Below are 26,684 nucleotides of genomic sequence, written 5' to 3' on the forward strand. Positions count from 1 at the left end.
GGTCACTTTGGATCTTTTGTTAAGCTTGCTGAGTAGCTCCATGCCATGTTCTTACTTGTCTTAATCAGGTCATGTATCATATTGTTTTGCTGCTCCGAAGAGGGCTTCGTGATCTGAAATTTCAGACAAGTGTTAATTTCACTAAGTCTGGAATCTGTTTTGCATTTGCGTTTTTGCCATGCTTGTTTGAACCTCATAATGGATGAATTGGCCGTGGCTCAGTGCTAGTCTTTTGTTAAGAATCTTGTGTGCATCCCTGCCATGTATTTTATTGTCATGTTTGGTGGCTTTAGCAAGTTCATTGCATTGCATTTAGATGCCTACTTGCTGTAAATCGCAGACCGGTGTCATTTTTGAAACGCTTGCCATTTTCAAACCGTAACTCCGATTCCAATGATCTTTATATCGTTTTCAAGCGATTTCATCTCATCTTTCCAGTGACACCCTTGGAATTCCAAGTTGAGGCCGGTTCATGCATTTCCTGTCATATCTTGCATTTTTGCATCCCGCATCGCATCCCGCATAGCATGTCATCATTTCATCATATTGCTTGGTCTTGCACGTGGTTGATTGTATCCTTGTTGCTTGTTTGTCTTGTTTGGGTAGAGCCGGGAGACGAGTTTGCTAACGAGGAGCCCGTTGAGTTGCTTTCGAGGATCCAGTCAACTCTGACAACTGTGCAGGCAAGATGATCATACCCTCGAAATCACTACTATCTTTGCTATGCTAGTTTGCTCGCTCTTGCTATGCCAATGCTACGATGCCTACCTTTTGCTTGTCAGCCTCCCAATTGCCATGTTGAAACTCTAACCCACCTTGTCCTAGCAAACCGTTGATTGGCTATGTTACCGCTTTGCTCAGCCCCTCTTATAGCGTTGCTAGTTGCAGGTGAAGATTGGAGGCCGTTCCTTGTTGGAACATCTTTTATTTACTTGTTGGGATATCATTATATTGCTATGTTATCTTAATGCATCTATATACTTGGTTAAGGGTGGAAGGCTCGGCCTCTCGCCTAGTGTTTCGTTCCACTCTTGCCGCCCTAGTTTCCGTCATATCGGTGTTATGTTCCCGGATTTTGCGTTCCTTACGCGGTTGGGTTATAATGGGAACCCCTTGATATTTCGCCTTGATTAAAGCTTTTCCAGCAATGTCCAACCTTGGTTTTACCATTTGCCACCAGCCTTTTCTTTCCCTTGGGTTCTGCAGACTCAAGGGTCATCTTATTTTAACCCCCCCCCGGGCCAGTGCTCCTCTGAGTGTTGGTCCAAACCGTCAGCCGCCAGTGGCTACCAGGGGCAACTCTGGGCTGGCCTATCGGAAGTTTAGACAATCTGAGTGTGCCCTGAGAAAGAGATATGTGCAGCTCCTATCGGGATTTGTCGGCACATTCGGGCGGTGTTGCTGGTCTTGTTTTAACCTGTCGAAGTGTCTTGAGTTACCGAGATACCGAGTCTGATCGGAACGTCTTGGGAGGAGGTCTATTCCTTCGTTGACCGTGAGAGCTTGTCATGGGCTAAGTTGGGACCCCCCTGCAGGGATTGAACTTTCGAAAGCCGTGCCCGCGGTTATGGGCAGATGGGAATTTGTTAATGTCCGGTTGTAGATAACTTAAATCTTAATTAATTAAAATGAATCAACTGAGTGTGTTACCGTGATGGCTTCTTATCGGCGGAGTCCAGGAAGTGGACACGGTGTTGGAGTTATACTTGCGCATGTTGTTCCTCTAGATTCTCGCTCGTGCTTTGCCTCCTCTTCTCACTCTCTTTTGCGTATAAGGTAGCCACCATATATATGCTAGTCGCTTGCTGCAGCTCCACTTATATTTGCCTTACCCATTCCTATATGCTTAAATAGTCTTGATCGCGAGGGTGAGAGATTGCTGAGTCCCTGTGGCTCACAGATACTATAACTCCAGATGCAGGTCTAGGTGATTCCGCTCCAGGTGACGATTACGAGCTCAAGTGGGAGTTCGATGAGGACTCTCAGCGATATTATGTTTCCTTTCCCGATGATCAGTAGTGGTGCCTAGTTGGGGTTCGATTCAGGGCCTTGTCGCATGTTGGGTTTTCTTCTATTTTGGCGCCGTAGTCGGGCCATGAGTGTTTGTATGATGGATGTTATTATGTACTTTGATGTGACGTGGCGAGTGTAAGCCAACTATGTTTCTCCCCCTTTTATTATATATTACATGGGATGTTGTAATGATTGCCTGACTTGCGACATTGCTTTCAATGCGGTTATGTCTCTAAGTCATGCCTCGACACGTGTGAGCTATAGCCGCATCGAGGGCGTTACAAGTTGGTAATCAGAGCCTTCCCCGACCTTAGGAGCCCCATTGCTTGATCGTCTTAACAGCCGAGTTGTGTCTAGAAAAATGTTTTGAGTCCTTAGGAATTATATATCGGAGAGCTTAGGAATTCTTTTACTTCCCAGTCTCCTCATCGCTCTGGTAAGGCATCCTGACATAGAGTTTGGACTCTTCTCTTCTCAAATTTCACTAAAAAAAATTTAGGATCACGCGAGTGTCTTGGATTTGTTCCGATGGCTTATGATGAGAATACTGTCTTGGTGCCTCCTTTCAGGGGTTTAGTGGAAGTGTCCCGGGGAGTTGAGCTCTGAGGTGTTGTCATCATAATTTTATCGTTGCAATTCTGGAATACTTGAGATATGTTTGCCGACATCGAAAATCTCTTTTATGCAGTTCGTTGGTGAGATAACCTCGACGCCACCCAGTACTGGGGCGGGAGTTCGGGAGTATCGCCATTACTTGTATAACGGATGCTTTTCGAAGGTTGAGGTAGATGGTTTCCGAAGGTTTCTTGGTTATGTGTTGAAGGATGGATACAGCTGGATGTAGGATTTGCTAATTTGGGTGAGATATTATGCTTCCCCTGTATCCCCAACACCTGATTGCATAACCGGAAAAGTTCGGGAGTTTCATAGGTGGGAATTCTAGTAGCTCTAGTTCTTCTTCCACGGATATTGGTTTGAGATTGGGATTTCTTACCGATTATTCGTTCTTGATCGTACCTTGTTGATTTATTTCTTTACCTTAATTCTACGTGGCTTCTCAATTTATGGATATGTGACCATTTGAAGAGGAATGCATTCGTTCATTTTGTTCGGATGTGAAGACTATATGTTGCAATTTTCATTTCGTTGGATTCAGCTTCAATATTTATCTGTCTATGTGCTAATGGTGGTCAACCTCTTCAGGATGGTTCCCGCTAAGAGCACCAGTCAGAACCAGAATCAAGATCCGCCACCGCCTCCACCTCCTCCAGAGGCATGGCAAGCTGTGATGGCCGCAACAAATGCAAACACTCAGCTGATCATGCAAATTCTCCAAGAGCGCAATCAAGGCAATCAAGGGAATCAAGGCAGCAATCAGAGTCACTTTGCTACACTCAACCAGTTCCTTGCTAACGGGCCAAAGACTTTCAGCAATTGTGTTGAGGCAACCGATGCTGACGATTGGCTTGTGGATCTGTGTAAGCATTTCGAGTGCAGCAACGTCAGGCCTCAGGACTTTGTGAAGTTTGCTTCCTTCAAACTCAAAGATCAAGCTGTAGAATGGTTCCAGCAGTATAAGGATTCCAGAGGTGGACGTGTTATCACTTGGGATGATTTCCGTCGAGATTTCCAAGCTCATCATATTCCGCAGAGCGTGGTCGAAAGCAAGCGTGAGGAATTCCGCAATCTGAGGCAAGGTTCTTTGTCTGTCTATGACTACAACAAATTGTTCCAGAAGCTTGCCCACTTTGCCAAGCAGGACGTGCCTGATGAGAAGAGCATGATATATCAGTTCAGGGGTGGTCTCAGAGAAGATATTCAGCTCGCTCTTGTTCTCTTCGAGCCCTTGATATACGATGAGTTCTACAACATGGCACTGAAGCAAGAGGCTGCTCAGTTGAGGTGTGATGCTTCCAGGAAGCGAGTCAGAGATGTTACTCCTTCTTCCTCTACTCAAGTGGCCAAGCAGCAGAAGTTTTGGCTTCCTCCTCCTCCGTTCCGTCAGCCGTATCAGTAGAAGAGCAAAGGTGGCAGTGGTTCTTCCCACCCACCCAACCCTGGCTTTCAGAACAAGACTTCGTCTCAACCTCCAAGATCGAGTGCTCCATATCACCGTCCGCTTTCAGAGGTCACATGCAACAAGTGCCAACAGAAGGGTCACTATGCCAACAAGTGTTTCAACCAGAGGTGTCTTCCTCCTCCTCCTCCTGTCAGATCGGCAAGTACAGCAGTGGTCAAGCATAACCCCAAGTACGCCAAAGTCAATATGGTGAATGCAGCGCAGGCAGAGGACTCGTCAGATGTGATTATGGGTAACCTTCCTATTAACGATGTTCCTGCAAAAGTTCTTTTTGACATGGGTGCATCGCATTGCTTCATTTCCAGACCTTTTGCATCTAAGTATGGGCGGGTTTCTCAAGTTATGCATAAGCCATTAGCAGTCGTCTCTCCGGGTAGATGCTTGCTTGCTAACTATGAAGTTCCGGATATTTCTATCATGATGGGTGATTTCAAGTTTCTGGCTTCCCCAATGATCCTTGGTAACTCGGATATTGATCTTATTCTCGGGATGGATTGGCTTTCTAAGCACAAGGCTCAACTTGATTGTGCAGCCAGGCAGATTCAATTGACTCATTCGTCTGAGGATGTAATTGTCTTTGCCGCTCGGGATAATACTATCCGTATGTTTTCTCTCAATGAGAAGGGTGAATTGGATGCCATCTCTCAAATTCCAGTCGTTTGTGAATATCAAGACGTCTTTCCAGAAGAGCTCCCAGGAATGCCTCCGCACCGGCCAGTTGAATTCGTTATTGAACTTGAGCCTGGCACAGAACCTGTGTGCAAACGTCCTTACAAGCTCGGGCCTGAAGAGTTGAAGGAGCTGAAGAAGCAACTCGATGAGCAAGAAAGAATGGGTCTCATCCAGCCTAGTACTTCTCCGTGGGGTTGTGGTGTTCTTTTTGTGAAGAAGAAGGACGGAACGGACAGACTTTGTGTTGATTACCGTCCAGTGAACAAGAAGACCATCAAGAACAAATACCCACTTCCCAACATCAATGAGCTGTTCGAACAACTCAAAGGTGCCCAAGTATTCTCCAAGCTTGATCTCCGTATGGGTTATCACCAGATTCGCATTCGTGAAGAAGATATTCCCAAGACAGCATTCAGAACAAGCTTCGGTTCATATGAATACACTGTCATGTCTTTTGGCCTTGCCAACGCTCCTCCGACGTTCTCTCGCGTGATGAACTTCATCTTCAACGCCTACACCAATGACTTCGTTGGTCTATCTCGATGACATTCTGGTTTTCTCGAAGAACAAGGAAGATCATGCCAAGCACTTGCGTTTGGTTCTCGATAAGCTCAGAGAACATCAGTTCTACGCCAAGTTCTCCAAGTGTGAATTTTGGCTCGATGAGGTTCTTTATCTTGGTCATATCATCTCTGCCAAGGGCATTTCCGTGAATCCCGAGAAGGTGTCCGCAATTGTGAATTGGGAACCTCCTCAGAATGTGAAGCAACTCCGCAGTTTTCTCGGTCTCGCAAGCTATTGCCGAAGATTCATTGAAAACTTTTCTAAGATCGCGAAGCCTCTCTCAAATCTTCTTCAGAAGCACGTTAAGTACGTTTGGTCTCCGGAGTGTGATATTGCTTTCAACACTTTGAAAGAGAAATTGATCACTGCTCCAGTTCTGACTCCGCCTGATGAATCCAAGCCGTACGAGGTCTTTTGTGATGCCTCTCTCCAAGGTCTTGGCGCAGTATTGATGCAAGAGAAGAAAGTTGTTGCTTATACATCTCGCCAGTTGAAGCCTAATGAGAAGAACTACCCCACTCATGATCTCGAGTTGGCGGCAGTTGTGCATGCTCTTTTGACTTGGAGACATCTTCTATTGGGAAGAAAAGTGGACATTTTCACTGATCACAAGAGTCTCAAGTACATCTTCACTCAACCTAATCTCAACCTAAGGCAAACTCGATGGGTCGAAATGATTCAAGAGTACAATCCGAGTATTGAGTACACTCCAGGCAAGGCCAATGTGATTGCTGACGCTTTGAGCAGAAAGGCCTACTGCAACAGTCTGATTCTCAAGCCTTATCAACCCGAGCTTTGTGAAGCTTTCCGCAAACTTAATCTGCAAGTTGTTCCTCAAGGTTTCCTCGCCAACCTTCAAGTCTCTCCTACCCTAGAAGACCAGATTCGCCAAGCCCAGCTTCTTGATGCTATGGTGAAAAAGGTGAAGATTGGGATTGCCAAGAGTTAGTCCAAGTACAAGTGCTACCGCCTTGATGACAAGGACACTCTCTTCTTCGAGGATCGTATTGTTGTGCCCAAAGGTGAACTTCGTAAAGTGATCATGAACGAAGCTCACAATTCTCTCCTCTCCATCCACCCTGGGAGCACGAAGATGTATCAGGACCTCAAGCAAGCTTATTGGTGGACTCGAATGAAGCGCGAAATCGCTCAATTCGTGAATGAATGTGATGTCTGCAGAAGAGTGAAGGTAGAACATCAAAGGCCAGCAGGTCTCCTCCAACCTCTTGCCATTCCAGAATGGAAGTTTGACCACATTGAAATGGACTTCATGACTGGGTTTCCAAAGTCCAAGCGTGGCAATGATGCTATATTTGTTGTCATCGATAAACTCACCAAAGTGGCTCACTTTCTGCCTATCAAAGAGTCGATCACTGCAGCTCAATTGGCGGAACTCTATACCTCTCGTATTGTCTCTCTGCACGGTATTCCTCAAGTGATATCTTCAGACCATGGCAGCATCTTTACCTCGAAGTTTTGGGATTCTTTTCAGAAGGCCATGGGCACCAACATCCGCTTCAGCACTGCTTTCCATCCTCAAACAAGCGGTCAAGTCGAGCGTGTCAACCAGATTCTTGAAGATATGCTCAGGGCTTGTGTGATCTTCTTCGGCATGAAATGGGAGGATTGTCTTCCTTATGCTGAATTCTCCTATAACAACAGTTTTCAAGCAAGTTCGGGCAAGGCCCCATTTGAAATTCTGTATGGCAGGAAGTGCCGTACCCCTCTCAACTGGTCTGAAACCGGTGAAGGTCAGCTGCTGGGTAATGACTTAATCACAGAAGCAAAAGAAATGTGCAAAGTCATTCGTGATAACCTCAAAGCAGCCCAATCCCGCCAGAAGAGATACTATGATAGTAAGCACCATGATTTGGCTTTCGAGATCGGAGATCATGTTTACCTCCGTGTCTCTCCTATGAAAGGTACTCGTCGCTTCGGTATCAAAGGGAAGCTTGCCCCTAGATACGTGGGACCTTTCAAGATTGTCAGCAAGAGAGGCGACCTCGCCTATCAACTCGAGCTTCCTTCAAACTTTGTAAATGTTCATGACGTGTTCCAAGTCTCTCAGCTTCGAAAGTGCTTCAAGACTCCTGACCGCACCGTCAACTTCGAGGATATTGAGCTCCAAGAAGATCTCTCTTATCGTGAGCACCCAGTTGCTATTCTTGAAGAGACTGGACGCAAGACTCGCAACAAGTCAATCAAATTTCCCAAAGTCAAGTGGTCACACCATTCCGACCGTGAAGCTACCTGGGAACGCGAGGATCACCTCCGTTCTGAGTACCCGGAGTTCTTTCAGTCCTAGATCTCGGGACGAGATCTTTTCATAGTGGTGGAGTGTTGTAACACCCCGGATGTAACTTTCCCAATTTGTACTCCAACTCTTGCCGTTTCCGGCGTTAAGTTATATTTATTTCTCGGGTTCGGGTCTTTGTCTCCGTGTGTTGTTTTCGTTTTCATGCATCTCATATCATGTCATCATGTGCATGGCATTTGCATACGTGTTCATCTCATGCATCCGAGCTTTTTCCCCGTTGTCCGTTTTGCATTTTGGCGCTTCGTTCTCCTCCGGTGGTCATTTCTAGCTTTCTTTCGTGTGTGGGGATTAAACATTTCCGGATTGGACCGAGACTTGCCAAGCGGCCTTGGGTTACTACCGGTAGACCGCCTGTCAAGTTTCGTATCATTTGGACTTCGTTTGATACTCCAACGGTTAACCGAGGGGCCGAAAAGGCCTCGTGTGTGTTGCAGCCCAAAACCCCTCTAATTTGGCCCAAAACCCACCAAACTCTGCTCCATCTCCTAGAGAGTTTGATCACGATCGCGTGGCCGCAAACCGCACCTCATTTGGACTCTCCTAGCTCCACTTATGCCTATATATATCTCCCCCCCCATTCGAATCACGGACGAAACCCTAGCCCCTCTCCTCCTCCGACCGCCGGACAAAAATCCGGACGGCCGGACATTGTCTGCCGCCCTTCGCGCCCAGTCAGCGCCCGCCACCTGTCCCCGGGGCGGGACCGCATCGCCGCCACCGCGCCGACCCGCCCAGGCCCACCGCGGGCCCCCTCCTCGCTCCATCCGGGCCGCGCCCGCGCCCCTGCAGCGCCGCCCGCCTCCTCTCGCCGGCGGCCGCCGCCTCGCCGGAACCCCGCCGCGCTCCCCGCGCCGCCCCTGCCTCCGGCCGTCGCCGCCACTCCGTCGCGCCGCCGCAGGCCGCCGCCTCGTCGCCCCGGCCGCCGCAAGGCCCCGCCGGCGACCGGCCTCGCCTCGTCCCCACCGGCCCCGGCCTCTCCCCTCCATCTCCGGTCACCACGCCATCGCCAAAGACCTCGAAGTCCGCGCCGGTGAACAGTGTCGTGAACAGTACCGCGTCAGATCCAGATCCAAAAAACCCTAACGGGTGACTTTTTCCCTCTCCCCCTAAACTTTTATGCATACTTTGACCGGCCGTATCTCCGCATCCGTAGCTCCGTTTTGGGCATATAGCATATCAAAATGTTCGCCTCGACGAGTACATCATTTCATTCCATTGAATCATTTTCATTTGAGCTCATCTTGATGGCCAAAATGCTGTTAGAAGGAGGCTTCGTGAGTTAATTGTCAGATCTGCTAGTTCATCTTAGACTTTTGTCATTTTTGCCATAATCATTGTGTGCATGCTATGCCTGTGAGTCCTTCATATGTTTTGTTAAGCATTTTGTCTTCTTTCCAGAGGTGCAACCCATGCATTTTTAGGATGTGTGTGGTGACTTGTGCAAGCTTGCAAAGAGAGGCACCCGGGAAATCTGTTTTCAGAGACTTAGTTGTTTTCACTAAGTCTGGGATTATTTAGTTCATGATGCCATATGTTCAGCTTGTTTCCTAGTGATACGTGCCTCTTTTGAGGATGATCAGTTAAGGAGTTTCGTTAATCATGTTATGCTCTATCCATCCATGTTTTTACTTGCAATTATGGAGCACCATAGCTTGAGTCAATCGAGCTCTACTTTTGCTTCGTGGTGAATATGGACAGATCGTCAACTCGTTTGCGATTTTGCCGGCGTTGTTGTAGTTGATCCATGCATGCTATGCCATTGTTCTTGCCATGTCTAGCTAGCATTTTGTGCCTTCTTTATGGATGTATGCCTGCCTTGCCATGACTTGCACCGTGGTGAGTGCATCGAGCTCGTTTACATGCCTTCGTGAGTTATATTTCAGCATGTCTCAGTTTTCACAAAGTCTGAAAACTGATTATGTCTTAGCTATGTTCGTGTGCTCGTTTATATATTTTGTGATCCCTTTTGGCCCCAGGTCACTTTGGATCTTTTGTTAAGCTTGCTGAGTAGCTCCATGCCATGTTCTTACTTGTCTTAATCAGGTCATGTATCATATTGTTTTGCTGCTCCGAAGAGGGCTTCGTGATCTGAAATTTCAGACAAGTGTTAATTTCACTAAGTCTGGAATCTGTTTTGCATTTGCGTTTTTGCCATGCTTGTTTGAACCTCATAATGGATGAATTGGCCGTGGCTCAGTGCTAGTATTTTTTTAAGAATCTTGTGTGCATCCCTGCCATGTATTTTATTGTCATGTTTGGTGGCTTTAGCAAGTTCATTGCATTGCATTTAGATGCCTACTTGCTGTAAATCGCAGACCGGTGTCATTTTTGAAACGCTTGCCATTTTCAAACCGTAACTCCGATTCCAATGATCTTTATATCGTTTTCAAGCGATTTCATCTCATCTTTCCAGTGACACCCTTGGAATTCCAAGTTGAGGCAGGTTCATGCATTTCCTGTCATATCTTGCATTTTTGCATCCCGCATCGCATCCCGCATAGCATGTCATCATTTCATCATATTGCTTGGTCTTGCACGTGGTTGATTGTATCCTTGTTGCTTGTTTGTCTTGTTTGGGTAGAGCCGGGAGACGAGTTTGCTAACGAGGAGCCCGTTGAGTTGCTTTCGAGGATCCAGTCAACTCTGACAACTGTGCAGGCAAGATGATCATACCCTCGAAATCACTACTATCTTTGCTATGCTAGTTTGCTCGCTCTTGCTATGCCAATGCTACGATGCCTACCTTTTTCTTGTCAGCCTCCCAATTGCCATGTTGAAACTCTAACCCACCTTGTCCTAGCAAACCGTTGATTGGCTATGTTACCGCTTTGCTCAGCCCCTCTTATAGCGTTGCTAGTTGCAGGTGAAGATTGGAGGCCGTTCCTTGTTGGAACATCTTTTATTTACTTGTTGGGATATCATTATATTGCTATGTTATCTTAATGCATCTATATACTTGGTTAAGGGTGGAAGGCTCGGCCTCTCGCCTAGTGTTTCATTCCACTCTTGCCGCCCTAGTTTCCGTCATATCGGTGTTATGTTCCCGGATTTTGCGTTCCTTACGCGGTTGGGTTATAATGGGAACCCCTTGATATTTCGCCTTGATTAAAGCTTTTCCAGCAATGTCCAACCTTGGTTTTACCATTTGCCACCAGCCTTTTCTTTCCCTTGGGTTCTGCAGACTCAAGGGTCATCTTATTTTAACCCCCCCGGGCCAGTGCTCCTCTGAGTGTTGGTCCAAACCGTCAGCCGCCAGTGGCTACCAGGGGCAACTCTGGGCTGGCCTATCGGAAGTTTAGACAATCTGAGTGTGCCCTGAGAAAGAGATATGTGCAGCTCCTATCGGGATTTGTCGGCACATTCGGGCGGTGTTGCTGGTCTTGTTTTAACCTGTCGAAGTGTCTTGAGTTACCGAGATACCGAGTCTGATCGGAACGTCTTGGGAGGAGGTCTATTCCTTCGTTGACCGTGAGAGCTTGTCATGGGCTAAGTTGGGACCCCCCTGCAGGGATTGAACTTTCGAAAGCCGTGCCCGCGGTTATGGGCAGATGGGAATTTGTTAATGTCCGGTTGTAGATAACTTAAATCTTAATTAATTAAAATGAATCAACTGAGTGTGTTACCGTGATGGCTTCTTCTCGGCGGAGTCCGGGAAGTGGACACGGTGTTGGAGTTATACTTGCGCATGTTGTTCCTCTAGATTCTCGCTCGTGCTTTGCCTCCTCTTCTCACTCTCTTTTGCGTATAAGGTAGCCACCATATATATGCTAGTCGCTTGCTGCAGCTCCACTTATATTTGCCTTACCCATTCCTATATGCTTAAATAGTCTTGATCGCGAGGGTGCGAGATTGCTGAGTCCCTGTGGCTCACAGATACTATAACTCCAGATGCAGGTCTAGGTGATTCCGCTCCAGGTGACGATTACGAGCTCAAGTGGGAGTTTGATGAGGACTCTCAGCGATATTATGTTTCCTTTCCCGATGATCAGTAGTGGTGCCAAGTTGGGGTTCGATTCAGGGCCTTGTCGCATGTTGGGTTTTCTTCTATTTTGGCGCCGTAGTCGGGCCATGAGTGTTTGTATGATGGATGTTATTATGTACTTTGATGTGACGTGGCGAGTGTAAGCCAACTATGTTTCTCCCCCTTTTATTATATATTACATGGGATGTTGTAATGATTGCCTGACTTGCGACATTGCTTTCAATGCGATTATGTCTCTAAGTCGTGCCTCGACACGTGTGAGCTATAGCCGCATCGAGGGCGTTACAGGTTTAAGCTTGGGGGAGTTGATACGTCTCCGTCGTATCTACTTTTCCAAACACTTTTGCCCTTGTTTTGGACTCTAACTTGCATGATTTGAATGGAACTAACCCGGACTGACGTTGTTTTCAGCAGAATTACCATGGTGTTATTTATGTGCAGAAACAAACATTCTCGGAATGACCTGAAACTTCACGGAGCCACTTTTAAGAAAATATGAAAAATACCTGCAAAAGATGAAGGCCAGGGGGCCCACCACCTCTCCACGAGGGTGGGGGCGCGCCCCCTACCTTGTGGGCCCCCTGTTTCCTCTCCGACTCCAACTCCAACTCCATATATTGTGTTTTCGGGAGAGAAAAATCAGAGAGAAGAAATCATCACGTTTTACGATACGGAGCCGCCGCCAAGCCCTAAAACCTCTCGGGAGGCTGATCTGGAGTCCGTTCGGGGCTCCGGAGAGGGGAATCCGTCGCCATCATCATCATCAACCATCCTCCATCACCAATTTCATGATGCTCACCGCCGTACGTGAGTAATTCCATCGTAGGCTTGCTGGACGGTGATGGGTTGGATGGGATCTATTATGTAATCGAGTTAGTTTTGTTAGGGTTTGATCCCTAGTGTCCATTATGTTCTGAGATTGATGTTGCTATGACTTTGCTATACTTAATGCTTGTCACTAGGGCCCGAGTGCCATGATTTCAGATCTGAACCTATTATGTTTTCATCAATATATGAGTGTTCTTGATCCTATCTTGCAAGTCTATAGTCACCTATTATGTGTTATGGTCCATTAACCCCGAAGTGACAATAATCGGGATACTTACCGGTGATGACCGTAGTTTGAGGAGTTCATGTATTCACTATGTGTTAATGCTTTGTTCCGGTTCTCTATTAAAAGGAGGCCTTAATATCCCTTAGTTTCCGTAAGGACCCCCCTACCACGGGAGGGTAGGACAAAAGATGTCATGCAAGTTCTTTTCCATAAGCACGTATGACTATGTTCGGAATACATGCCTACATTATATCAATGAACTGGAGCTAGTTCTGTGTCACCCTAGGTTATGACTGTTACATGATGAACCGCATTCGGCATAATTCTCCATCACTGATCCATTGCCTACGAGGTTTCCATATATTGTTCTTCGCTTATTTACTTTCCCGTTGCTATTTTCTATCATCACTACAAAATTCCAAAAACATTACTTTTACTATTGTTACCTTTTGCTACCATTACCACTACTATCATATTACTTTGCTACTAAATACTTTGTTGTAGATATTAAGTTTCCAGTTGTGGTTGAATTGACAACTCAGCTGCTAATACTTGAGAGTATTCTTTGGCTCCCCTTGTGTCGAATCAATAAATTTGGGTTAAATACTTTACCCTCGAAAACTGTTGCGATCCCCTATACTTGTGGGTTATCATTGACCAATAAAGATCTTTGTAGAATATGTAGGAACCAATATGAGCATCCAGGTTCCGCTATTGGTTATTGACCGGAGATGAGTCTCGGTCATGTCTACATAGTTCTTGAACCCGTAGGGTCTGCACGCTTAACGTTCGATGACGATCGGTATTATGAGTTTATGTGTTTTGATGTACCGAAGGTAGTTCGGAGTCCTGGATATGATCACGGACATGACGAGGAGTCTCTAAATGGTCGAGACATAAAGATCGATATATTGGAACGCTATGTTTGGACATCGGAATGGTTCCGGATGAGTTCGGGCATTTACCGGAGTACCGGGGGGTTACCGGAACCCCCCGGGGAGTATATGGGCCTTAGTGGAAGAGAGGAGGGAAAGGCCAAGGTGGAGGGCGCGCCCCCTAGCCCAATCCAAATTGGGTGGAGGGAGCGCCCCCCCCCTTCCTTCCCTCTCTCTCCCCCTTCCTTCTCTCCTACTCCAACAAGGGAAAGGGGAAATCCTACTCCCACCGAGAATAGGTCTCCCCCACTACTAGGGAAAACCCTAGTAGTAGAGCTTGAAATATGCATAGCAGTAGCGCTGGGTCCAGCGCTACCACTAAGGTGTTACAGCTAACTAGTAGCAGTAGCGCTAGAGAGGGAGCACTACTACTATACCTAGTTAGCAGTAGCGCTTTCCTTTGGACAGCGCTACTGCTACTTGTAAGTAGCAGGAGCGCTTGTTCTAAAAAGCGTTGCTGCTAAATTTTTCCTGTATTTTTTAAAATACGGCTTATTTTCATTGTGTGGTTTTATATACAGTACTTTCATCATATGATTTTATGAGCATGATTACTTATTATATATAACAGTGGGTGAAATGAACATGGAGTAGATTCAAGTGGAGGCAACATGTGGTGCATGTCGAAAGTACTACTCTAACCCAAACTTGATCTAGTTTGGATTAGTAGTACTTTCGATGTGCACCACATGTTGGCTTCACTTGAATATAATCCAGGTTCATTTCACCCACTGTTATATATAATAAGTAATCATGCTCATATAACAAATTAGCATCATGCATCATCGATCATAATAATAAATAACTCATCATTGGTATCATAATAACAAGTCATACTCATCATCATCGATCATACAACTTCTACTTGATACCACATCATCATCATAGTCATCTAACCAATCCTACTTAGTTGTTCTTAGCACATGATCATGTGTATTATTAACTAGGACCTACTACCTTCTCTTAGGTAAAATAGCATAAAACAAGATAGGCCCTGACTCTCCATTATGGAGAATGGAGATTATCTTGTCTTCAGTTCTTGCCTTTCGCACAATGTTGCTTCCAAGTACCTCCTTATGACTGTCCATACATTTTTTCCATTCTTTGATTTTTCATGTCTCCACTTCTTTTAGAAATCCAATATGGACAGGTGAGATTCGTATGATGACCTGGCCGTATATTCAAAACATCAAGGCGACCATTCTGATACATCAGATGAGGCACACAATCATTCAGGGTTTTCTGTTAAAAAACATAGTAATAACTTCGTGGTTAGCAATGTAGTTAAGTTTTAAAAGAATTTATGCAAAAGATGCACGGATGTCATAATACTAAAAAATCTTACCATGGAATCTCCATGGATGTTACCGTAGTTCAACACATGCACTAGTGGCACGTATTGACCATAATGTGGAGGAGTTTTATAATAGATATTGTAATTCTCAAGATCAGTATAAAATGCGACCAGATGATTTTTCTCCTGATAAGTTAACTCAGAGCCATCGGTGTAGTAGGTTCTGTCTACCATGTTCCGCACATTGTTTGAATAATGAAAATAAGCTGTCAATGGAAATAAGTTGTCAACTATTTTTAAATGAACAATATAAATTAGTTAATAACTATGTTTGAGAAACTCACATAGTGGTAGAATTGGAAGCGTATCAACAAGGACCCAAATGTCCATATTGTCTTGGTCGATGTCCGGATCACCAGATCCATGGTGACAAGCATACCCTCATAAAAACCATACATCTTGCAAAGTGCTTCCCAATTTATGCAACCAAAATGGGTTACGCTCTCAGAATTATACAGATTTACTTCAAAATCCACATCATGATGGGTCCTTAGGTGAATTTTCTTTGTTTAGAAATTTTCATGGTCTTCAAAACCCATCCTCTCCAAGACATAGCATCTTGCATGGCATGGGATAAGCTACTCAAATTGTAAAAGATGAAAATTACACGTTGAAATAGTTGAAGTCATGCTTAATTACGAAAAAACACTTTTCGTCGTTGCGTACCGTTTCAACATCGAAGGTCTCCTGGAGCTTAATGCTGAAGCGTCGATCTTCGTCCAGGTGGGGCCTGTCGCACAGACCTCGGTCGTCGTTGCACCAGCTGCACTCCCCCGGGAGACTTTCATTGTCCGATGACGACATTTCCTACGTTCATAATTCAAAGATTAAACTTGTACAATTCAATATATGTACTATAAAAATTAAATTAGGTCATTATTATTCATCACGGGTTGACTATCGGTCTGCGGAGTCTATATGGTGGAGACTCTCCCTCGCTGATTCCTCTCTGACATTTACGACCGTCGATGATGGTCATTACTCCACCTTCCCCTGGTGCATAACAAAGGTCTAGCACAAGGAAAAGAAGGAGAAACGACCCCCATGACAACAGTCGGGATTCTTCGTCCTCTCTCATATATGGTGGATACACTCCCTCATAGATTTTTTGACCGTCGGTGATGGTCGTTATTCCTTCTTCCCCTAGTGCATAACAAAGGTCTAGCACAAGGAGAAGAAGGAAAAACGACCCCCACGACAACAGTCGGGCTTCTTCGTCCTCTCTCATATATGGTGGATACACTCCCTCACTGATTTTTCGACCTTCGGAGATGGAGCCTCGACAGACTTAAAGTCAACCCGAAATGTCGTTTAATTATTTTTCGAGAAAATCCAGGCCACTCGATATTTTCTACATATTCTAGCACAAGTCATGTCAGAATTCACGGAAAAATCCGGCATGACCTTTGCTAAAAAGGACATATCGAGCGCTTGAAATTTGCCGAAACGGAAATTAATCAATACTCCGGCAAAACATAGGCCACTATAGGAGGTGTAACCTACAAACATGGCCGGCCACTTGGGCAAGCACATATCCTATTTGAGCAACACAAGATATACGTGTTTATATCTACATCATATGGGCAAGCACATATCTAAATCGTAAAATAAATTAGTATTAAAATTAGCATTCATTCAATAAGCAAAACTAAATCATCTCTTTCGTCTGTACATCGTTGAATATTATCACTAATAGATCTCGAATAGTATCATACATATAACATCACTAATATAGCTAAAACCATAGCAAACGACGGGTATCGGCGCGGGCGGTGGACACCCAAAGAGAAGGAACCATCACATGATCATAGCTCCAGTGAGATCCCTGAAGAACCTCTCAAGTATTGGAGAACCTGCCCTCCAATGCAACCATGTAGCGACGGATGTGCTCGTCCTTCTCGCTGACACGGTGACGTACCACCTCCGCGGGGTCCTCAAGCCTCCGCACCGTCACTGGCCCATGCGACCGCCACCAAAGAAGGTTCGGGTCAATGACGGTTTGGCTCCTCACCAAGCTGCGCCCCCCGGAAGGTAGCACCTCCCAGTACCAACCCGGCGGAGCCTAGTCCCGAACATGGCTCCTCACCAAGCCCAGGCCTCCTCCGCCGAGTCGACGACAAGGATGCGGGATAGGCATCGTCGACGTCGATGCGGGAATAATTGCTTTAACTAAAAAAATAACAACAAATGTGACACCTAAATTCTATTAACTACACCTAATTAAAAACCTACATTTTGAACATGATTCGATCATAACTAGGGTTCATACTACATTATTCTAAGATTAAACACCTAAAATACCTAAATTAAATTAAAAACATGGGGTGGCTGCTCTCACCTCGATCGAGGTCGGAGGGGGTCGGTGACGGGGACGACGGCGGGGATGATGCAGGGGCTCCTTGATTTCTGCAAAAACAAAATATAAACAGAAACATTATTATCATCATCTTAGGACTTAGTGAAATTCCATAAGCTACATTAAATTATTCTATTCAAATTTACTTATTCAAATTTTCTAAAAATTTCCTATTCTATTCAAAAGACCTACATTTACTTATTTTTTCAATTTCATATTTTATCTATTCAAATTTACTTATTCAAAATTTCTAAAAATTTCCTATTCTATTCAAAAGACCTACATTTACTTATTCTTTTCAAATTACTTATTCAAATTTTCTAAAAACAAAATATACTAGAAACCTACATTTACTAAAAACAAAAACCTACATTTAAAAAAAACTAAAACCTATTTACAAAAAGGGGGAGGAGGAGGTGTGGGAGGAGGCCAGGAGGAGGGGAAGGAGGAGGAGAGAGCAGGAGGGGGAGGAGGAGAGAGGAGGGAGGAGGAGGAGAAAGCAGGAGGAGGAGTAGGAGGGGGCCTCCGGCGCCGGAGAGGGAGGAGGAGGGATGGATCGACCTTGGGGTGGAGGAGGAGGACGACGACGGCGGCGAGGGAGACGGATGCGACGGAGGCGACAGAGAGTGTGAGGGGGAGAGTGAGAGGACACGCAGGCTAGTTAATTTGGATAAGGGCCCTTAGTGATAGCGCTTGTCTGTAAAAAGCGCTACTGCTAAAATCTGTAGCATTAGCGCTTTCTGAAGAAAAGCGCTACTGCTAAAATCAATAGCAGTAGCTCTCTCTGTATAAAAGTGGTACTGCTAACGCTAAGCATGTAAACAATTTCAAAAATACATTGGTCATCAATGATCTTTTTGTGTAGAATCTAAATTGTCAATAGGAATCTTCTCCGGTTTAAGAACCGGCGAAGATTCCTATTGCGGCCACAGATCCTACACATAGAGTTCAATGAAGACCAAGTGGTTGTGATGGTTTGAGAAGCACCATATTTAAGGTGGTAAAAATTCTGTTCGCAGAGCAAGGTGGGACTAAACTTTGGTCTTATTAGGAGGGGACTGAATATATCAGTAGCGCTGGTAAGGGAAAAAGCGATGTTGCTAAGATCAATAGTAGTAGCGTTTTTTCCCATGAGCGCTACTAGTATCCCTCGCATACCTGGAACGGTCTGTCAGTTTTAGTAGTAGCGTGTTTTCCATTTCCAGCGCTACTGCTATGCCCATAGTAGCAGCGCTTGTAGATTAACAGCGCTACTACTAAGTAGCAGCAGCATTTACTCTTTTCCAGCGCTACTACTATGCTACTGTGTATAAGCATTTTCCTAGTAGTGCCCCCTTGGGTGCGCCATAGAGGGCCGGCCCTCCCCCTCCTCCAGTCCTTTGTATACGGGGGAGGGGGCTCTCCATAGACACACAAGTTGATTGTTTAGCCGTGTGCGATGCCCCCTCCACAGATTTCCACCTCGGTCATATCGTTGTAGTGCTTAGGCGAAGCCCTGCGTCGGTAACTTCATCATCACCATCATCACGCCGTCGTGCTGACGAAACTCTCCATCGACCTCAGCTGGATCTACAGTTCGTGGGAAGTCACCGAGTTGAACGTGTGCAGATCACGGAGGTGACATATGTTCGGTGCTAGAATCGGTTGGATCGTGAAGACGTACGACTACATCAACCGCGTTGTCATAATGCTTCCACTTTCGGTCTACGAGGGTACGTAGACAACACTCTCCCCTCTCGTTGCTATGCATCACCTAGATGGATCTTACGTGTGCATAGGAATTTTTTTGAAATTACTGTGTTCCCCAACAGTGCCCACCTGGTGGCCCCCTCTGGTAGTTATTTGCTCCAATATTCCTCATATATTTGATAAAAAATCTCCGTAAAGTTTCAGCCTGTTTGGAGTTGTGCAGAATAGGTGGCCTGATGTAGATTTTCTAGGTCCAGATTTTCAGCTGCCAGAATTCTCCCTCTTAGTGTATACCTTGCATATTATGAGAGAAAAGACATTAGAATTACTCCAAAAAGCATTATTATGGATAAAAATATCATAAACAATAGTAAGAAAACATGATGCAAAATGGATGTATCATTGATAAACACTTTTGTTCTTAGAATTTTGTGTGAGAAATACTGATGACCCACACGTATAGGGGATCAATCATAGTCCTTTCAATAAGTATGAGTGTCGAACCCAATGAGGAGCAAAAGGAAAAGACAAGCGGTTTTCAACAAGGTGTTTTCTGCAAGCACTGAAATTATTGGTAACAAGTAGTTTGATAGCAAGATAATTTGTAACAAATGACAAGTAGAAATAGTAACAAAGGTGCAGTAAGGTAGCCCAATCCTTTTTGTAGCAAATGACAGGCCGGAACGGTCTCTTATAATAAACTAAGCGATCCTGAGGACACACGAGAATTTCATCTAGTCACTTTCATCATGTTTGTTTGATTCGGGTTCTCTACTTTGATAATTTGATATGTGGGTGGACCGGTGCTTGGGTGTTGTTCTTACTTGAACAAGCTTCCCGCTTATGATTAAGCCCTTTCATTGGCTTCCCTTGTGTCGAATCTATAAGTTTGGGTTGAATACTCTACCCTCGAAAATGATTGCGATTCCATATACTTGTGGGTTACAACGTTGAGATCTTTGAAACTAGATCATTTGTTAATAGGCTTCGACAAACATTTTTTTTTCAAAATACCGGGAAAACCGGAAGGGCAAAACCGAGCCAAAAACACTGTTTTTCCACTTTTTCCCTTTCTGAGAGGCATAACTGTGCGTCTCGCGGAAGCAAACCTGTCACTCATGAGAAGCAAATCCGCGCCTCTCACAGAGAAAAGAACGCCTTTTTCTCCCTTTCCGAGAGGCACAACACGGAAGCAAATATGCGCTTCCATGAGAAGCCAATCCGTTCCTCTAGCGAAAGAAAGAAAAAAGGTGTATTCTCACTTTCCGAGAGGCACAACTGCGCATCTCGTGCAAGAAAATCTTTACCTCCATGAGAAGCAAATATGTCTCTCTTGCAGAAGAAAGCGAAAAGGCATTTTTTTCAAGCAAAAAACATTCCCCCCCCCCCAAAAAACCTAGTGAAAACTGGGCAAATATCGATAAGCCAAAAAACCGAATATACCATCTAAAACATGAAAACGTGTAAATAATTAAAAAATCAAAGGAACGCCCAGCATGTGACATGTGGCAGCAGCCGAGAGCGCGCCAAGTGGCCCGCTTTGAGCCCACCAAAAACGACCCTTGCGGGGCTCCCGCAAGGGGTGCCCCTTATTATTTGCTCTCATTAATTAGTGATCTCATGGAAATTTCTGATGGATATATAGCCCTCTAGTTGACACCTGGGGCTATAGCCCAGTTACACCAGGACCAACTCATCCCCTGCCATTAGTCCGTTGCTTGGGTATGGCCCATCCAGGAAAAGCACTATAGTTTTTCAGTGCTAGATTACAAATGTGCAGGCCTAGCATTGACAAGCCTATATGCCTGAGCCCCACGTCCAATTTGGGCCCCGGGGTGGCCGCCCTTCCCCTCTCAGGGGAAGGCCTACACAACCCTAAATGCTTGCACCCCCTACTCCTTTCTTGCCATATATATAGCCTCCTTTGTCTCCTTCCCTCCTTGTCTACGACCTCGCCGCCGTCTCCCATACACATAATTTATAGTATCTTGGCGCAGCCGCTAGCGCAAATGGTAAGGAACCTAATTGCGTGTTTCTTCTCTCTCGTGTAGCCCTCCCCCACCCCTCCTGCGATCACCTGGTGGACATGGTTGAGCATCGCACCCCCTCCCTACGGGTTGCATATTCTTGTCTCCCTCGCTGAGATCGATTGAGGGCGATAGAGAAGCCCTCGTGCGGCGAGTGAAAAAGGCAGAGGAAGGGGAAGGCGAAGGTCGAGGAGGCGAGGCGACTAGCTTGACGCGACATCCCGACGGCGCGCGACACAGGCTCCTCATGGCGGCACTAGGTTGGAGAATGGGGGCAGGGAGAGAAGGGAAGGCTGTCGGGAGGAGAGAAAAAAGAAATGTCTATTATTATCAAGTTAAAAAATTCATGGAGTTGGTGTGCAAAGAGCGTCCTGTGTGTACCCTCTTTGATCTGGCGACATGTGTTCCTCTGATGCATCCGACGGAATACCTCTATCCTACGCTGCCGGTTCCCATCGGCTCATATCGCAATTGTCCGTCCTAGCTCTGCTATAACCGAGGCCTGCCACTAGCGTGGCTCACCGGAAGTCGGGGAACGACACGAGCGCTGCATCAGATTGTTCCTAGAATTTTGGATCAAGGAAGCCAGAAACATGCGACAACACGATTCCGTCGGATGTAATGGACGGACACATGTCACTAGATAAAAGCGGGTATGCACAAGAGGTGCTTTGCACATGGTCTCCGCAACACCGCTGCAGGGGAGGTCGCGCGATGGTAGGGTTTGATTTCAGGCGTGGTTTGTTAGTTGTCTGCAACTGTTTATCTCAACCCGATTTAGGCCAGGAGGTTGCTTCATGTTGTAGTTCTTGCAAGATTTGTGCGGTTATGGCTCTGACTTCCTGCATGATAATAGTTTTTCTTACCTTGCAGCAGGACCAGGCATGCCCAACAATAGTGTGTGAGGAATGTGGCAGTGGAGCGTACCAAGAGCTTTTGGTAAACTGCACCCAGTGCAATGGCTATCGACATCGGTATTCCTTTTTCTTAACCCTGTTTAGCTTCCACCTCTATGGTAGGTACTCAAAAATTGTGTTGCTTTTAATCCTGTTGTTTAGTTTCTATGTATGAATGCCTAGAGGGGATAAGAGAAATATATTGTATTTTCTATATGATACTTGGATGAATTTGGCAATAAAAACCCAACACAAAGAGCCAAAACTATTAATTTATGGCTTGTTTGGTTTGTTAATAAGGTTGCCTTAGATTGCCACACCTAAGGTTAGGCAAGTTTGACCATCTTAGGAGGGTGTTTGGTTCAAGACTCACCATAGGTAAGATGCTTTTTGTCACACTTGGGCCCCACATCAAATACTCAAAAAATGTGGCAAGATTCTCTTAGGTTTACCAACTTGTCGCTCTCATTTTGTTGAACTAACCTTTGGTGGCTTGGCAAAAAAATGTGTCGCAAATTCTGGCAATGCTATACCTATAACCAAACAGCCCCTAAAACTCAAAGCATTCCTAGATGGTCCAAGATTTAGTATATATATTTCTTTTGCTCTGAGAAAAATGTGTTGAAGTGAATTATCTTTTACAGTTGTGAGGCGAAATTCATTGAACGGGGAACTTTTATTTACCTCTCTCAAAGGTTTCCCCCTTTTATTTTTTCCTTCTATAGTTACTGCTTGGTTGTGGTGGAACTTGAAATGATAAATGAATGGTGCTGCGATGAATGTCAAAAAAGGGATAATGGGGACACAAAACCTATTGAAGGTAAAAAGAACATTTTACAAACATCAACACTTGTTTCATCCTATTACTAAGCTCATCTCCTCCCTAATCTTGGTGTAGGTGAAAATTATGAAGTGAAAACCATTCCCTTTCAAGAGGTGGCACTATTAAGTATGCCAACTACTCATAATTGGTCAAGGCTTGTTGTGCGACATAAACGCACTCCACGAAAGATGAAGTCTGTATCTCCTAATAGGAGTGAAAATCAATCATTTGCCTTGAAACGATGCGCTATTGCAAGCCAAAACCAGATAAGAGTTGAGGATATGAACAAGAGACAGAAAGTACAGTCAGGTATTTCCACGCATCTAGAACCATATTTTTTCCTTGTTTAGAACAGATAGTTGTTGTTTCCACCAAATATTATAGTCCATGAAGACATCACGTTGAAAAAACAGGTGCAACAATTCCTATGATTACATACAAAAGAAAAGGAAAAGTTAAAAACTATGACCATCAGCTTCAAGATCGGCCTAAAGAAGAGAAGGTAGCCAGTGTTGCAGATAAAAGAAAATGCAACTCCTGGGTAGGCGATCAGCCTATTGGAAAAATGGCATTCAGTGTTTCAGGTATAATTTGTAATAGCTTAATATTTAATATTACACTTCTCAATAAAATAAATATTTTGTGTCAAAGTAGAATGATTATTATTGGCAAGCATTCAAAACCTAGCATCCATATATTGTTATTCTTGATTTACACGAAATATATGTATTGGTCTGACATCAGATTGGATTTCAGAATTTAAGAGGACTAATCCAATGGTTATTACAGTCCATTTTTGAAGTGCTAACAGATTATATTCCATTTGTAAAGTGCCCACAGATGCTGGCATTGGATGTGGATCTGGAACAAAGAGTCTGAACAACAATATAGACATGCCAGTGATCATCAACTCAAATGCAGAGTATGCAAGACGCCCTCCACCAGAAGCAATATGTTGGACGTGAGTAATTATTTTGCTCCCTTAATTAGTTTATAATTTTTATCTCGACAAGTATGGATTATTTCAACTTGCAATGATCAACCATGGTTGCTTAATGAAACAAATATGACAACATAGAAATCTAGAGATATTAAAAAGTTTAGTATGGAAAAACACAGAACTTGCAGCTTTGATTTTCATTTATTATTGCACCAATGATCTCATGATAATGAAGTCACTTCATAATTATACTGGATCTGCGTCTCCATGGGTAGGCCTAGTTTATCCACACCTTTAGTTTTGATTGACCAGAAATTAGTTGATCTCCTAGAAAAATCCCAAGTACAACTATAACTTCTGAAGCACATGAATGGAATTGTGTGGATGTATTGGATTCTAGGCTATGGTATATTAGCTTGCTTAGCAACGATTGATATTTGGAAAACTGGGTAGGTGTTGGAAAACTTGCTTTGCAGGCTAGATAACCTCAATCATTATGTCTTTTATTCTGATTGTTCCTGGTAGGTAAAATAAAATAGGGCATGATTTCCTAGGTTCCAACACAAAAATGTCCTAAATCAATTTCAGAATTAAATTCAATCGAACCATAGATGAATAAACATTCACCTTATGAAAGGAAAGAAAAAATAGGATGTAAATTACATTTTAATTTTATGTTTTGAGGCTAAGTGAACAAACAAATACTTTCTTGGCATTAGCCAGAGCTCCGGACGGTTGCTCGAAAAAATAGCCCAAATGGATCTGGTTATTCTTTCCTGCGAAGTAAGATTAACAAAAGCTACAAGATTTGTCCTATTTCATAAGTAAATAATTCTTAATTTGACAGAATCATATATGAGCCAATTGGATCTATTCATTTTATGAGAAATTGACATTTTAGGATTCAGGATGCTTGTGTACTTGACACACTAATAGTGTTGTTAGTGCAATATATCCACTCGCTATCCCTTCTTTATTGTTGTAGAAGAGATTAAGTCACATAACACCTCATTTATGCAAGCATATCCATCTAAGCCTGGCCACATGATTGCATAAATTATGTCCTTGTGAACTCCTTACTCTATTACTATGCGACCATGCCAAGTTGATTACTAAACTGAGAGTATACATCTTAATATGCTACTCGTAACATTGGGTTTTCAAATTTCAGCTTCATAAGAATGAATGCTACTGGTCTCTTATGATCAACATGTATTTCAGTTGTCTAGTGCTGTCCATTTTCTAGTATCACAATTTAAATTTATTTATTTTGGTATATCTGAGATGTAATCAGTGATAACCTTGTTATGCTCTGACATTCCGTCGCTTTTTAGGGGGTGCTTTCTTCTCTCTGATGGAGAAAAATTCAATCTTGGTGAATTTAAAGCATACCACCCATCTGTAGTATCACCCAGAGTTTGTAATATCGCCAAGAAGATGCCTAGTAATATGCAATTGAAGATATCACCTCGAAAGAATTACTGGCCAAAGACGTTTGAGAAAATCTCTCCAGTTTATGAAGACATTGCCTTGTTATTTTTCCCTGCTGAAGTTGACCGGTAGGTTTATGATTGTCTCAGCACAATAAATGTGTTTATGTGTGACTGCATTTTTTACCTTGTTTATGGCATGCATTCATATAATCAATGTTCCTTCACTCCTTCTGTGTATTTGAAGTTGGAACAAGAAGCATCCTTGTCTTGTGGATACGCACTGCGGTTTTGTCATGCACGCATATATCGATGACATGATGTTGTTGATCTATTCCTCTGAAGTGCTTCCACCTGATTGTCAGGGTTAGTGCTCTTACTCTATATTTTGGTTTTCTACGAAAAATAGGACCACCCATATATGTTCTTTTTATTTGACGAAGTCATCTACTTTGTTTTGCTTATATGCCTGCGTGCAAAAATCAAATGCAGTGACTGATTTTTTTTAGTGGTGTGCTAATTTCATACCATGGTAACAGGGATAGACGGAAAGAGTTACTTATGGGGAGTTTTTGTGAAGCCAAAGTCAAAGAGCAATCATGCACGGTTAGGTTCAGTTGCTACATGACCTCTTGTAGTAGAAGGTACGAGCCAAGTGCAAATTATGGTGCCTACGAAAGATTTAGTTGGGTTTGGATAGCTCTATTGCTCTCCTCTCTTTTCTGTTGTCTAGAATCCTCGTAGGATCTCTCATGTTCGCTGCATTTGTCCTTGTTGCCCAGTAGGCCTGCATGTTCTTAGAATTTAATTGTTGTTATCTTTTTAAGCTGGGTGAGCTTTCCTTTTCTTCTTGGATTACATCAATGAATTATCTTCATATTATGAAAATAAAAGGGAAAAAAACTAGCCTTGTGTAGCAGTGAGAACTTTTGATATATTTTTAATTTGATTCGATTCTCTAATAACTTTAAAAAGGATAGCGTGTTATATCACCTACGAAGGGGTTTGAGCTGGATGTACTGTATTCAATTCGGTGTAGAACATATTTAGTTTAGAAAGTAATGCTCTTGCTTTAATTTTCCCCAGCATCCTGAAAATTGAGTTGTCTATGGTATTGTTTTTTTTAAGTCGGCCCCGAAGGATCTCGAATTCATTAAGAAAGAAGAGGGTTCCCCGATTATCTTTTGTAGTATGGAAGCACATAATGTCCAATGTTAAATTGTCAATGAAAAGCTTGAGAACCATTCATTCAATCGCATATCTTTATGAATAATCTTGTGCGATACCAGGGTTCTGATTGAAATTTCAATTTAGGCATGCGAAAACTGTTGTGGTCTCTGAGCGTGCAACTCATCTCTGTCTCCAATTATGTGAACCATGCCATTGTTTTTCTTAATCATTGAATTCATCCTGTGCAGGCAGACAGTCAATTCTAGAGACGGGCGAGGACTCTCCATTATATGTTAGCAACGCTCACATTATGGTGTAGAGGGTCGGATTAGGTTGATCCACTCGAGCTCATCACTGAAGGAAGCTCGAATTCACCAGCGGT

General features: G+C 44.0%; 1 protein-coding gene across 1 annotated transcript; it reads left to right on the forward strand.

Moving 5' to 3' along the window:
- Positions 1–20,973: 20,973 nt before the first annotated feature.
- LOC125554905 (uncharacterized) lies at positions 20,974–25,982 on the forward strand. Its single transcript, XM_048718285.2, has 9 exons — positions 20,974–21,028; positions 21,917–22,017; positions 22,665–22,759; positions 22,838–23,071; positions 23,176–23,346; positions 23,594–23,723; positions 25,037–25,261; positions 25,380–25,498; positions 25,672–25,982. The coding sequence occupies exons 1-9, from the start codon at positions 21,026–21,028 to the stop codon at positions 25,758–25,760; spliced, it is 1,167 nt and encodes a 388-aa protein (XP_048574242.2). The 5' UTR covers positions 20,974–21,025; the 3' UTR covers positions 25,761–25,982.
- The last annotated feature ends 702 nt before the right edge of the window (positions 25,983–26,684 follow it).

The sequence above is a fragment of the Triticum urartu genome, chromosome 4A, assembly GCF_056163025.1.
Source record: "Triticum urartu cultivar PI428250 chromosome 4A, HENAU_Tu73, whole genome shotgun sequence".
Lineage (NCBI taxonomy): Eukaryota > Viridiplantae > Streptophyta > Magnoliopsida > Poales > Poaceae > Triticum > Triticum urartu.

What these genes read in the sequence shown, in the direction of transcription:
- LOC125554905 (XM_048718285.2), top strand. An exon ending in GGACACAAAACCTATTGAAG is followed by an intron (nt 22,760 to 22,837) that starts GTAAAAAGAACA and finishes ATCTTGGTGTAG; the next exon opens with GTGAAAATTATGAAGTGAAA. An exon ending in AATGGCATTCAGTGTTTCAG is followed by an intron (nt 23,347 to 23,593) that starts GTATAATTTGTA and finishes CCATTTGTAAAG; the next exon opens with TGCCCACAGATGCTGGCATT.